Source organism: Ricinus communis, chromosome 1 (genome assembly GCF_019578655.1).
Source record: "Ricinus communis isolate WT05 ecotype wild-type chromosome 1, ASM1957865v1, whole genome shotgun sequence".
NCBI lineage: Eukaryota > Viridiplantae > Streptophyta > Magnoliopsida > Malpighiales > Euphorbiaceae > Ricinus > Ricinus communis.
The window spans coordinates 30,926,564-30,941,878 of NC_063256.1; the positions used below are offsets into that span (position 1 = coordinate 30,926,564).

General features: G+C 27.4%; 2 protein-coding genes across 3 annotated transcripts; both read left to right on the top strand.

Annotated features, from left to right (window-relative positions):
- The first annotated feature begins 3,840 nt into the window (after positions 1-3,840).
- LOC125370126 (protein PLASTID TRANSCRIPTIONALLY ACTIVE 7) lies at positions 3,841-5,639 on the top strand. Its single transcript, XM_048374601.1, has 3 exons — positions 3,841-4,022; positions 4,118-4,177; positions 5,200-5,639. Exons 1-3 carry the CDS (start codon positions 3,927-3,929, stop codon positions 5,533-5,535), a joined length of 492 nt encoding a protein of 163 aa, XP_048230558.1. The 5' UTR covers positions 3,841-3,926; the 3' UTR covers positions 5,536-5,639.
- A 1,888-nt stretch (positions 5,640-7,527) lies between these two features.
- Positions 7,528-11,911, top strand: LOC8280823 (protein phosphatase 2C 57). Of its 2 annotated transcripts, none has more exons than XM_015728552.3 (11): positions 7,528-8,009; positions 8,831-8,965; positions 9,085-9,187; positions 9,281-9,391; positions 9,881-9,960; positions 10,058-10,111; positions 10,549-10,665; positions 10,791-10,845; positions 11,113-11,145; positions 11,239-11,285; positions 11,634-11,911. In XM_015728552.3, exons 1-11 carry the CDS (start codon positions 7,690-7,692, stop codon positions 11,755-11,757), a joined length of 1,179 nt encoding a protein of 392 aa, XP_015584038.1. In that variant the 5' UTR covers positions 7,528-7,689; the 3' UTR covers positions 11,758-11,911. The 2 variants fall into 2 exon arrangements, with proteins under 2 accessions (XP_015584038.1, XP_002534559.1); XM_002534513.4 differs by having other exon boundaries at positions 8,837-8,965.
- Positions 11,912-15,315: the final 3,404 nt, after the last annotated feature.

Sequence of the window (15,315 nt, forward strand, 5' to 3'; positions counted from 1 at the left end):
AAAAAGAAAATAATTGGAACGGGATTGAATTAAACCTTACGATTACTTTTTTTTAAATCTAAAAAAGTATATAAAATAAATATTTAATTTACGAGTTCTTTTTTCTTTTATTCCCTCCAAGCTCTAAAATTTTTTGTTGTCACATTATTTCTTTAAAAATTATATATTTATACTTTTTTATTTTTATTTTTGTAGTATAATTTTTTATTTATTTTATGATTTCAATAATAAAATTCCATTTTATGAATTATATTAAATCAAACAATGAATCAATTGAACTTTAAAAGAAAAAAAGGACAGAACCATGAATTTATAAAAAGACAAAAAATAATTTATATTCTTATATTATATAAATTAATGGAAATATACATAAAATTACAATTATTGAAAAGTTAAAATTAAATATTTTTTATGATATGCAATTAAGGATTAAATTAAGATTTTATTTTTTATTATTACTTAGAGACGGTAATAAAATTAAAAAATAAATCTGCTAATAAGCTTAAATTGGTTAAAATATATAATATTTATAAATTGAACAAAAATATTTTAAAATAAAAAGAATAAAAAGAAAAGCACTTTGTAATTAATCAAATTTAAATTTTAGTAATTTTAAATCATATTACATATAAATATAATTTATCTCGTGCAAAGTTAAAATTTTAAAAAGAAAAAGACTCTTGTTCTGTTACGTGTTTTACCTACAATTACAGTTGTCACAGATATTTTTACCTATAGTTTAGCAGGTGGCATAAATACTTTTATCTATAGTAATAAGTAAAATAAGTAATAGTACAAGAGTCTTTTTCTTTTTAAAATCTTAATTTTGCCTAAGATAAATTCTATTTATATATAATATCATTTAAAGTTACTAAAATTTAAATTTGATTAATTACAAAGTGTTTTTCTTTTTTATTTTTCTATTTCAAAAGATTTTTGTTTAATTTATAAATATTATATATTTTAATCAATTTAAGCCTGTTAACAGATTTATTTATTTTTTATTACCGTCTCTAAGTAATAATAAAAAAGTAAAATTTTAATTTAATACTTAGTTGCATATCATAGAAAAAGATTCAACATTAACTTTTCAATAATTACAATTTTATGTATGTTACCATTAATTTATATAATATAAGAATATAAATTATTTTTTGTCTTTTTATGGATTTATGGTTGTATTTCTTTTTTGCAAATTCAATTGATTCATTGTCAACAATTAATTTATTTGATATAATTCGTAAAACAGAGTTTTGTTATTGAAATCATAAAATTCAATAAAAATATATTATAAATAAAAATAAAATAGTAAAAAATATAATTTTTAAAGAAATAACGTGACAAAAAAAATTAGAGGGAATAAAAGAAAAAAAACTCATAATTTAAATATTTATCTTTTATATTTTCTTAAATTTAAAAAGTTTAATTTTAAGTTTTAGGATTCAATCCTGTAGTCATTACTCTCTTTTTTCTACTGTGAAAAGTTGAAAATTAACAATCACTTTTATGGTAAAAGATTTGTAGTGAATAGAAAATATTTCTTAGAATCAAATTTATGAGTATAATACTTAATATAATATTAAATAATTTGAAATAAAACTCTTACTGTGATTTGTAAGAATTGATAAAATAAAATATAAGTTTTTAATTATATAAATAATTAAAGTTGATATTTATTTATTATATTTTGTAATATATATTTAATATTATCATAATCAGTTGTTTAAGTTACTAGTTATTTAAAGAAGTATAATTGAATTACTGAGATTTAAAATAACAAATTTAACCATTAAAATTAAATATGATATTAATATCATGTGACGCCAAATAATGATCCCCTATATAAGGATGATTTTAGTGTAACTAGTCATTTACTTGTGCGTTACACGACTGTTATTATTATTTTGATTATACAATCAAGTTTATAGATACAATTTAATAAAAAATTTAATATTAAATATTGATCTATAAAATTTAAAATAATAGCAAACTCACTATTTTTAGATATTTTTATTTTTTAAAAATTTTAAAATTTTATTAATGCAATAATATAAAATTTATTTTAAAATTTATTTATTAATTAATTTTAATATTATATAAATAACATGTTAACATAATTGATATTACTATCTCTTTTAGAATTAAAAATTTATAATTAAAAACTTAATTTATTATTGAATATAATATTAAAAATATAACTTAAGATATTACTTTCAAGATTGAAATTATAATCTAATTATAAAATTAATTTATTAATTAATATAACATTAAAATATAATTAATATATTATTTCTTAGGATAGAAGTAGTATCATTATCCGATTAGAGAATTATTTATTAGTTAATATAATATTAGAATATAATTAATGTGTTATTTTTTAGGATTGGAGTCAGTATTTAATTAGGAATTTAACTTATTGATTCAATAAATTAATAGAAAAAATTATAAAATATATAAACTTAAATCTCAAGTGTAAAAAAAGTAAATATATATGTCAAAACAAAAATCTTATGTGTCAAAATTAAATATACATGTCAAAAACATTAAATCTCAGAAATTAATATAACTAGTTATTTACTCGGCACGGCCGTTATTATTATTAATCATAAAATTAAATTTATAGATATAATTTTTTTAATACTTTATATTAATCTATAATATTTTAAAAAATAATAGCAAACTAACTATTTTTAAATATTTTTAATTTCTTTTAAGATTTTAAAATTTTATTAGTGTAGTAATATAAAAATTATTTTAAAAATATTTATTAATAAATTCTGATATTATATAAATAATACTATCAATATGATTGATATTACTATTTTTAAAAATTAGAAACTATTATACAATTAAAAATTAATTTATTAGTGAATCTAATATTTAAAAATATTATTTTCTATAATTAAATCCTTATTTAATTGGACAACTAATTTATTAGTTAATATAATATTACAATAATAATTAATATATGCTATTTTTTAGAATAATTATTATCTAATTAGGAAACTAATTTATTATTAATATATTATTTTTAGAATTAGAATCAGTGTTTAATTAGGAATTTAACTTATTAATCAATAAATTAATAGAAACAACTACAAAATTATACATAAATTTGAATCCTATGTGTCAAAATAAATATATATACTAAAATAAAAATTCTATGTATCAAAAATTAAGCACATATATAAAAAAAATTAATTTTAAAAATTAATATATATATATATATATATCCTCTCCCCTATATAAAATAGAATTAGTACTATTATCCGATTAGAAAACTATTTATTAATTAATATAATATTAAAATATAATTAATGTACTATTTTTTATATTAAAATCCATATTTAATTAAAAATTTTAACTTATAGATTAATAAATTAATAAAAAAATTATGAAATTACACATAAGTTTAAATCTCATGTATCAAAAGTAAATATACATGTAAAAAAAATCTTAAGTGTTAAAATTAAATATACATATCAAAAAAAAATTTAAATCTCAAAAATTAATATATACTGGTCGTTTATCCGTGCGTTGTATGACTGCTATTATTATTTCGATATAAAATCAAATTTATACATACAATTTAATATATTTTTTAATATTTAGCATTAATTTATAATATTTAAAAAATAATAGCAAATTTTATTAGTACAATAACATAAAAATAATATCATTATCTAATTATTATTAAACACATATCAAAAAATATATATTAATTAATAAATTATTTTTTAATTAAATAATAATTAGTTTTTTTAGATAATAATTATTTTAAAAAATGTTGGGTTTGAAAACGGAAAATAGAGAAATGCTGCGTCTTAAGAAATTGCAATGCTGCTGATGTGTGTCCTCCCCCTTTCTATCTCTCCATTTGGAAACATATCTGAAGAGTGAGTTGGATTTGGATAGCAGAAATTAATATGAGCATTTCAACTCTACCCTTTGCTCTCTCTTCCCTTTCAACTGTAAACCCCTCTCCTGGCCTATCACTTTCTTCCTTCCCCAACAAAAGCCAGGTTTCAATTTTCACTCCCTTACACTCTCTGTTGCTGTTTCTGTTTTATTCAATTTCCATGAATCTTAAAGTTCTTTGCTTTTGAGTTCTTTTCAGATAGTTTCTAAACTGGAGAGCAATGGCGGTGGTCGGCGAGTGTGGCGCCGGAGAAAATTGGTAATTATTCATGAAATTGGCTCTGTGAAATGGAGATTTTGGTTATCTTCTGATTCTTCATATGAAAAATTATGCCCAAAAATAAGCATTTATTTAGTCTGTAATTGTTGAAATGTGAATGGAATTTCATGGTTAGTTTAAATTTGTTTCTTCTCTTAGCTTTTGATTTATGTGCATAAAGAAAACCCACACTCAAATTTTCACTAGAATTAGTGTTATGGTAAGCCTGAAAGTGAACTGTTTACCACCAGACAAATCACAAGGCCGAAATAATTGAGATTGGCTTTGAGTTTAATAATAATCAGGTTCGTGCGGCTGGATGTAAGGAATGTTTATCAATCAATCCTCTTTCAAGACTGTTTCCATTTTCTCAATATGTATAGTGTTAGTCTGTAGATAGAAGATTGCTAGATATGGTTAACTACATGTAGCCCAAAAATCTTGCAATTCTTTAGAAGTATACATACCAAGTGTGCACATATTGCTTAATGCTTGTGTCCTGTCCAGTTAGATTTTTCAGTTCCCTTTGCCACAGATCAAATGCTATGAAAAACAAATTCTATATTTCTTTTATCAGTTAGAACTATTTCATCTGAACATGTTATCTTGCTGTTGCCTTCATTTATGTTTATTGTTTCTTAAGTTTGACAATTATTTATCTGGAACTTCTCGATCATTAAAATCAAAATAGCTTCTACTTTGGACTGGTAAATCTATCGGAATAAAATGCGTCAAAGTTTCATTCAAACACTTGCCACTATTGTGGAAATAGGTGAAATACTGCAAGGGGACGGAGGGAGGGAGGGAGGGATGATACCACATATTGATTAGGTTTGGCACCAATTGCTTTTCAAATCTGCAAATTTGGGAAATGACAATTTTAAGGCATTATTGAATAATATTTATCATGTAATTTTATCTACTGCTGCTTTACATGTTTTATGATGTTGCGGATGAGCTTTTCTCATGCATCAACCCTGAGGGTGCTGTGCAAGTGCTTATGCTGAATGCTTTTGTTTCAGACAAAGAAGGATGACATGTTACGGTATCAATTGGGGCGAGTTCCCTTCCTTGAGGAGCAGGTTAGGAGGATTAAGGAGGGGGGAAAGGTTTTGACCATGGATATTCATAGACTGTTGCTATCAGAGGATAACCGGTTTGATTTTGTGAATGAGGTAGCAGCCGAAGCCATCGAATATGTTGAGAGCAACAGAGACGAATATGGAGGTAAGAAAAAGGCAATCCTTCATGTCCTTAGTAACCGCATGAATGATGCTGGGGTTCGTCGTCCAGAGGCATACGAGGAATCGGACCCTTTTAGACCAGGTCCTGGTTATATGAAGGAAGAGTTCACATGAAATCTAGAAAGTAGATATTCTATAGTAATATTCTGTTGCATGCTGCATTTTGTAATTAACAATGATTCATCTAAATTTTCATGGTCAGAAGCTACGTTTATACATGTTGCAGAGTGATTTAAGATCATACAGATCCGGAAAAGAAAACGATGCATATATTGCATGTGGCTTTCTTTAGATGAGCCACTTGAATGTTTAATTATGTCATCAGTAACTCTCAGGACTCAAGGGTAACCTCCAGAACCCAGTTTTATCTGTAACTATTCTTGCAGATTAACAATTACCTATGAAACAAACCTAGTAAGTATTTTAACATACAGATACAGTTGACAGGCATACCTAGGTTGCTTGGCGAGAGCTTATTCCTCTTGGCATAACAAGACTTAAAAAGTGCTGAAGAGTCTTTCCTTGACATGGACGAAAACTGACATAGCAGGATCCATCACTGGTCACCCCATCTCGACTTTGGCCGAAATGCTGGCAGGCCTGAGCCCAATCGGACTGGATCTGCCATTTGGACCTACAGCTTTTTCCAAGTCCGTCGACAAGAAAATGTATTTTTGAGGGACTTTTACATAAGTACCGGAAAGCAGCAGCAATTTTTTTTAACTGTCAATTTTTCTTCTTTTTCTTTTAATTTTTTTTTAAAAAATTTATTTTTACGATTTTTTTTCTGGAACAGCACTATGGTATTCTTTTGATCATAAAAATTAAAAAAAATTAGAAAAAAATAGTGTCATGTGATTTATTTTTAAACTTATTACTACATTTGTTATAATAACTATATGTTTTATGAAATTTAAGAATTATGATTATATTTAGTTAGCTTTTATATATATATATATATATATATATATTGAGATATAAAATTTTTGACGTGTGTTACTATATTTTGACAAATACTTATTTTGACATGTATATTTATCTTTTATACTTAAAATTTAAGCTTATATTATAATTTTTTATTTAATATAATAGATTAATAACTTACATTTCTAATTTAAATGATGATTTTAGTTCTAAAAAATAATATTTTAAATTAATAAAATCGCTATTTTATCCATATGTTTAAAAATAATATTTTTAATATTATATTGACTAATGAATTAATCTTTTTATTATACAATAATTTCTAACCTTAAAAATAATAATATAAAAATATAATACTAATTAATAAATAATTTTATATTATTATACTAATAAAAATTTAAAATATTAATAAATTAATAAAAATATTTAAAAATATTTAATTTACTATCTAAAATATTATAAATAATTATAAAATATTCATCAATAATATTTTATCTATAAATTTAATTTAGATTATTATTTATAATTAAAATAATTATAAAAGTCTATACAACATTCCGGTAAATGATTAATGAAAATTAATTTCTAAGATTTATTTGTATGAGACATTAGGATACAAATCAACTCAATTAAAATTTTAAATTTTCATGTATAATCAATTTTTATCTAAGTAAATCAAATTCAAATATAAATTTAATTTTACAAACTTAAAATCTAGTTTTCTCTAAATTAATATTCTTAACTTTTAAATATTGAACTGGCTCGAACTATTTGTTTAGATCTAAAATCAGTTTAAATTCAATTGAACCGTAACTGGTCTTTCTTCCTTAGTGATTCCAGACCGATTCACCAGAACCATTGATTAGAACTGATTCTGAACTCGCCCGATCTGATTCAGGTCCACTCTATGATTCAAACCAATCCTTTTGCCAGGTCAGGTCCAGCAATACATGCTCGTACTGGGAGATTTTGGGTAGTACACAGAAATGCAGAACAACTACAGAAGGTGTAGTATAGGGATGGCCATGGCATGTAGTAGCACCTCGATGACAACCACATATTCTGACACGTAAGTTGGTGTTTAGCTTAGATATCTCGCCACGTCATCATCGTGGTCCCACGGAAATTGCTTGTTGGCCCCACTCAAATGAGTTTTTAAGTATAACTTCCAATAACTGTGGACAATATAAATCGTTAAATCAGTTAGAGGTTAAGCTTCATCCTCTTATCCTTCTTCACTAAGGCCAAGAGTCACCACCACAATACAGCTACAACCCCTCTTTCTCCTCTAGCATACAATTCATCACCTGAAACTCGGTCCAACCCAGTGACCCAGCTCAGTTGATGGCATTGTTCAGTCCCCAGTTGGAGAGATTTCTATTAAGCAAGCTCCACTATGGCAGCTCCAACTTTAAAACCACTAGTACCAAGAACTTGAACAACTTTGTTCCAGTGAGACCAATAAGTCAATGCTCTGCCATTGCAATAGACGCACCATCGTCTCTAACTGATGTTGCTGGGGTCCGTTGGGGGTCTGCGAGCTTGCAGGGCGCACGTGAAGAGATGGAAGATTATATTATTGTTCGGTCAGATGGCCTTGATGGGTACTCTTTTGCTGGGGTTTTTGATGGACATGGTGGTATCTCTTCTGTCGAATTCCTCAGGTTTGCCTAACTGGAAACTAAGAGATTGTGTAGCGTATGTAATCTGTAAAATTTGGTGGAATTCATTTATAAATTCCTTGTGTTCGTTCTGCATGGAAATTGGTTACATTTGAGCCAAAATCCTACCAAAATTGATAAATTCTGCAAAGGAATCCGAAACTAGCAAGGGTACGACCTTCACTTTGACTTGAATTTTAATGGATAAGAGTGTATTTGATAGGTTTTTCATATGGGTGCTATAGTTACTTCGGTATAAGCTGTTTTTAGCAGTATCTTGAGTTTTAGGTATTGGGGAAAGGTGTGTTGAATTGGAATACATGTCAGACCCGTTTAGTTCACCTTGGAAATAAAACTATGGTTAAACTATAGTAGGAAGTAGGAACAGAAATGCTAATTATTGTATGCTCACCTAACTCTTCTATATATATATGAATAAGAAATTCAATAAAAGAAATAATGTCCTCTGTTGATTTAAGAAAATATCATCTACGCATGCTAGTTCAAGAATCTCATTGAAATTCTATTCTTGAGGTCACTAAACACAAGTTCTTGGTAATATTAATTATTCTTGAAAGTATGTGCCATTTCCACCTAATTCAAGTTGTTCAAATATAAAAATATATATAATTCCTTGTATAGCATGCAAGAAAATAATTGTTATTTTCAGGACTTGCTTTTGGTTTCCATTTCTTGCATACCAGATCAATCTCCTTCTAGAATCCATCTGTATAATGTGGACTAATGGTGTTCATCCATGTGTATGGAGCTATATCAATTCTTAGATGCTCTTTCAAAATTCTTGTTTCAACCTGACCACCCAGATGCAGGGATGAGCTGTACAAGGAGTGTGTTGCAGCTTTACAAGGTGGCTTGCTATTGAGTGGAAAAGATTTCAATGCCACAAGAAAAGCATTAACAGAGGCTTTTGAAAATGTGGATAAAAAGTTGTTAAATTGGTAAGTCACCAAATGCATTGGCCATAGAAAATTAGACGCATAGTGGCGAATAGTCTCAGTATGATTAGATATTGCATATGATTGAATTGAAGGTTTAGATGGTGTTTCAATTTGTAAAGGCTTGAAACAATTGGTGAGGAAGATGAATCAGGTTCAACAGCCACCGTTATGTTCATTGGAAACAATATGCTTATCGTTTCGCATATTGGTGACTCATGCCTGGTACTTGATATATTCTTATACTCGCTTATAGAAGATTAGGATTAGGAGCTGCAGCAATTTTTCCATATGTTCTTAATAGATATGTTCATGCAGGTTCTGTCTCGTTCTGGAAAAGCTGAAGTTTTGACTGAATCCCATCGACCTTATGGGAGCAACAAGGTTTCTCTTCAAGAAATCAAAAGAATCAGGGAAGCAGGTGGCTGGGTGTGTTTTTCTGTTCTTGTTTTTATCTCTCCTACATTTAAAAAAATGGAGACCTTGTTACTCTGTAAAAAATGTATAAAGATCCCATTCATGACCACTTGGCATCATATTTTATCTATTTATAGGGACTAATTGAACTGCTATTTCTATGTTTAGGATAGAAATTAGAAATTCATAATGTAAGAAGACTTTATTGGCCTTTTGTATCTACATTTTTCTTCTTCTTGGATATTGAAATGTCAAAGTGCTTTTAGATATTATGAAGGATTCAATTCTTTCCTTCAGAAAGTGAATGTTTTGCATTTTTAGTCTTTCTATTTTATAAATTTGATTGTCTGTTTTCTTTAGTTTAATATCTTTGATATCATCCTAATAAAAACCTCATATATGGAGAATTTTATGCGAAACTATGCCCGTTGCTTAAATTTACAGTCCAGCTCCAACCTTAGATAACTGATTTAGTGATGATTCTTGCTGCTATTGCTGCAGATCAGCAATGGAAGAATCTGTGGAGATATAGCTGTATCACGTGCTTTCGGAGATATAAGGTTCAAGACAAAGAAAAACGAGTTCAGTTCTTTAACTCCTACTTTTGGATGTGTAATAGTCAAGTATATGGCCTACCAGTATACTCACATGCTGACAATTTTTTCTGCACTTCCATAGGATGCTGCAGAAAGGAGTTAAGGAAGGGAGATGGTCTGAAAAATTTATTTCTAGGTAGGAAGTCTTTCGCATTCTTCAAGTTTTATGGTAATCTATTTTTCCCATTACATGGATCATTTCTCAGAAAATGAAGTAGCTCGTCTTATGTGTCCTGACCATCAACCTGCAACTTTAAGGAAATAAGTTATGCTGTTTTGCTGGCCTGGCCTCTCTTGATGCTTGTACTAGCCTGGAAAATTTCCAAAATGACCAATTCAAAGACAGTCATTGCCATTTACAAACGAACAGATGAGCAAACAAATTTTTAACCTGCTGCATTTGTGCAGACCAGATTTATCGCTTCTTAGATAGATAACATGAAAATACTAAATTTTCACCTTCAGATGTAGTTTCAATTGCAGAATATGGATGGCCAAACATTATATAACCATATTGAGCCAGTTTCTAATTTGCAAGACGATTTAGAAGTCGCTGATCCTTTGTATTGACAGAGTGCAATTCAATGGGGACTTGATGACTGCATCTCCAGATGTATTTCAAGTAGCTCTGGGTTCAGATGCTGAATTTATAATGTTAGCATCTGACGGTTTATGGGATTACATGAACAGGTTTGTAGTCCAGTTCTGATTCTTGATTGTAAATGTTTAAGGCAGTCTGTGCTTTCATATTTTTGTTTATTACGCCAGTAAGTTGCAACTGTGTCTGCTTACTTGTTTGCTATGTTCTATTTCAGCTCAGATGCAGTTTCTTTTGTCAGGAACCAACTTCGGCAACATGGAGATGTTCAGGTAACTATTCTGTTTATTGAATTATCTGTTCTATGCTCCCAAATAATCATCCTGGAGATCAACTCTTAGTATTTTCACTAGTAGGTCTTATTTTATATCTAATCTAGATCAAGATGTGGGGTGAGGAAGGGGTCGGACCTGCCAATCTATATCATCCACAAACCAGGAAAAATAAATTACCTCTGCTACCCAGTTTTAATATCTATAATACTGAAGATGATGTTATTAGCATTCGGTAGTCTAACCTTCCACTTATTCTGGTTTCAGCTAGCTTGCGAAGAACTTGCACAAGCAGCTTTGGTAATGACTTGCATGGACAAATTGATCTTATTCTACAGCATACTTAGTATTATGCTTCAGCAATTCTAATACTTATAGTTTCTGATATTGCAGGATCTACGTTCACAAGACAATGTTAGCATCATTATTGCTGATTTAGGGTATGTAAATAACTGTGCTTGCATTATAATCACCATTATGTTTCTGAGCATTAATCCTAGTTAAGCTGTCTGAACACTCTGAGTTGGCCACCAACATATACTATTAACTTTCGATACATCACTTGAGGAAAAATTCCCTTTGGAACATTAAACAAAAGTTTCTACTTTCAGTCTCTAAATAAGAATTAATGTGCTCTGGAAATGGAAAACTACACTGGTCCTTATTGTTCTTAAGTGACAAACTTAAGCATTCTGCTATAGAAATTCTGAGAAATAACCTTATAACATTTACCATTTATTTAAACATTTTTTCTTTCTTATTCTTTCTTGGTTTAAATTTTCCCACAGGCAAACGGATTGGCGAAATTTGCCACTACAGAAACAAAATATATTGCTCGAGTTCGGCCAAGCTATTGCCACCATCGGTGTTGTGTCACTTGGAATTTGGTTGTCATCTCAGCTTTCTTTATAAATGCAACAGCTTCTGCCAGTGTAAATAAAACAACATAGATTTGCATATTTTTGGCTCACATAAGCATGTCTATGTCAACATTTTTATGCTCATGGTTTAGGCAAGTCATTACTCATGGTGTTGCCTCATAATCTACTTTGTGATGTTAGCATTATTAACAGATGCATTACATTAGAGAACATGCTTACTTACTCTAGCTATGCATCCCACTCCTACTTATATACCAGGTTGATAGTTCGGTGATCATGTCTTTTAGTACTAAATATCCCACTCCTATTCATAAATCAAATCGATAGGGTAATCATGTGTTTTAGTATTTAATAATTAAGTATGGGAAAATGCTTACTTACTCTAGCTATATTTCCCGCAAATCGATAGTTAAGTGATCATGTATTTTAGTATTAAATAATTGAACTATGTATTAATAATTAAAGTTTACTTATAAATTACTTAGATAACGTATGACTCATTTATTTGTTATGATTTGTTTCTTTGAGATTTGGAAGTCTTGTTCATAGTCATATCTATGCCAAAACATTTCTACCTTTGTTAAATGAGGATGGACTCTGAGGATAATATTTCGTCAAAATCATTTTCAATCCATTAGGCATGAAATGCACAACTAGGGGACATGAACCAGGAAATGATGTTTAATTAATATATGTTCCAAGAAAGGGAAGGACTTAAGGGCACAAAAATGATGAGCTAAATGTATCAGACTTTTTTGATTTGCAACGGGAAGACGAGTAAAAAAAAATTATTGCTTGCAGCATGGATTTTAAGAATTTTAGACTTCATGTTCATAGGGGCTTTTTTTTTATATTTGAAAGAAAAATCAACAAAAAAATATTTGGTGAGACAACAAAATGTAACAATTAAAAAAGCTAGAAAAAGACTAACTTTTAATAAAGGATTTTTGGGAATTTTTCAAATAATATACTAAAAACAGCAGAAAAATAATAATTTTTTTTACGGTGTAAATATTCTTTTCTAAGAATATAGTTTTTTTTTTTAATTTACGATGCGGTTATTTTTCAGTTGTTTTTCGGTTATTTCAATTATTTTTTATTTTTCAATTAGTTTTCGATATTTATATTGTTTTATCCAAAAAACAAAAATCAATTAAAACCATAAATTAAAAATAAAAAATTATATTTTTGATATTTTAATACAAAAAAAATATTTAATAAAAAAGTATTTAATAACAAAATAAAAAAATAACAAAACAAAAAACCGTAAATTTAATAAAAAAAAAAGTATTTTTTTTTTTATTTTTCTTTCCATTATGGTTTGATGGTAACTGTCATTTCCTTATTACTATATGCAGTGGCGGACCTGAAATTTGTTTGAGGCAAATATAATGCGATACCTATTATAGATAATGTAAAAGAAATCAAAAAGAAAAAGCTAATATTTTTGGAGAGGCTAAAGCAAAAAATATAAAAAGAATACATAAACTAGGGGTGAGGCTAGTGGGCTATATCTAGTGTTAGGGATGGGAGGCGGGCGGATATTTTTGAGTGCCTGACCCGACCAAATTTTAATGAGACGGATTTAGACAGTAATAAATAAATTTGAAAATCTATTATCCGAGCCGGATTATATAAACAGATACGTTATATAATATTTGAATCCAATATCTAATATCTAAACAGGTATTAAGTAAGATATCCGTAGATACTCTACTCTCTTATACCTATTCATCATGTTACTCTCCATGAGGTTCGAACCTAGACTTTTTAAAAAAAAATCATACTTTCATTAGGTTATTTAATGATTTTTTTTTATTAAATTGATATATATATATATATATATATATATATATATATACATTATTTAAAATAAAAAATTATAAATTAAAATTATAAATTTTTATTAGTTTTATTGCAAATGAAAATTAAATTTTCCCTAATATATATATCATTTAGAAATATTATTATTAGCTAGTACCAACCTATTTATATTTTTAATATATTCTTATATGGTGCAAATATGACATTAATCATGTTTATTAAATAATTTTATTAGTAATATATTTTTAATTAATTAATATAATTTTTTTTAATTTCTTTTAATAAAATCAACATTACATCATCAATCATCATGACTGTTAACGATTTATTCATATAATACTATTATATTAAAACATAAAAAATATTATAAAATTTTTTTGTTAGCAAATTAAATATTACTTGTTGACAAAAAAGAAAAAATCAAATATCATTAAAAATTATTATTATATCTAATCTAACATATTAAAATTATTAATATAATAAATTGGATATGAACATGTTGAAAGTAATAAAAAAAATTATTCATATTATTTTTTAAATTAAGTTTTACAAGACATTTCATATACTATCATCTTTAATTTTTATTGGGGAGAATATATATTTTTGCCCCTGATGTTTAGACGGAAGAGCGAATTGGAAAGGAGAATTGGGCTTTTTATTTTGGTTTAATATGCATTTGGAGCAGCAGGCACAATACTCACTTTACCAAATATGTTGTATGTGCGTCATGGCTTGGTTAAAACGCAGTGGTATTGAAAATTGATGGCTTAGCGTTGAAGAAGGGAGTGGTCTATTTTTCTCTCTCTTTTGTTGATCTCTCGTTTAGTGAATTGGAAAAGAAATGTTGAGAGATTCTCTATTGGTATTTTAGATTTGCAGCAAAAATTTTGGGTAATTTCTTTTTTAAAAAAGACTCTTGCTCAGAAATATGGAATTGTTGATCTCTGGATTTTAATGAAACTCTCTGGTTTTTGTATGTGAAACCACAAGAATTGAAAGACAAGTCTATACAGATTCAGAGCCCATGAGAATAACATGGAACAGTTAAAAAAACAATTTAAAGGAATAAAATAAGGGAAAAGGAAAAAGGAAAAAGGAAAGAAAGAAAGAAAGAAAAAAAAGAACAAAAGTTTACGTAGCATTTTTTCCAGTTTATGAGACATTCTCTTGCCACATCAGTGGCTTTAAACGGAAGTTAACACCGTTTGCTCTTCAAACAAAATGAGGGGCATGGATTTCAGGTTTTTCATAGTTTAATGGTCTTTTTGTGCTAAAAAATAGTTTAGGGGCCAATTTGCTCTTTGGTTTAAACATTAAAGGCAAAAACACATCTTCTCTCTTTTTTATTTTTAGGATATTGTTCGACTGTGAAAGCAAATTGTTTATGTTTAATTGAAACAGATATTTAATTATGATGTGTATTTCCATGAAGTTGTTACTGAATAACTGTTATTTAAATATTTTTTATAATAACAGTTATAAATAGATCCATTATTTAATATTTAATATACTATTTGTGTTTTTTCTCAAAGGTAGTAGAAAGCACTCTTAAATATGGAGTTGGAAAATATACAAGTTCTAATAGATATTGCATCTTATTTTATATTTATTATTTAGAATATTATTTTAAATTTTATTGAATTTATAATTCAATTGTATCAATATATTGAACATTTAATGTTGGATATTTAGATTTGATTAGTTTATATTTTATATTTTTTTTATTAATTTTTATTAACATATTTTAGATTTGAATTATTGTAAA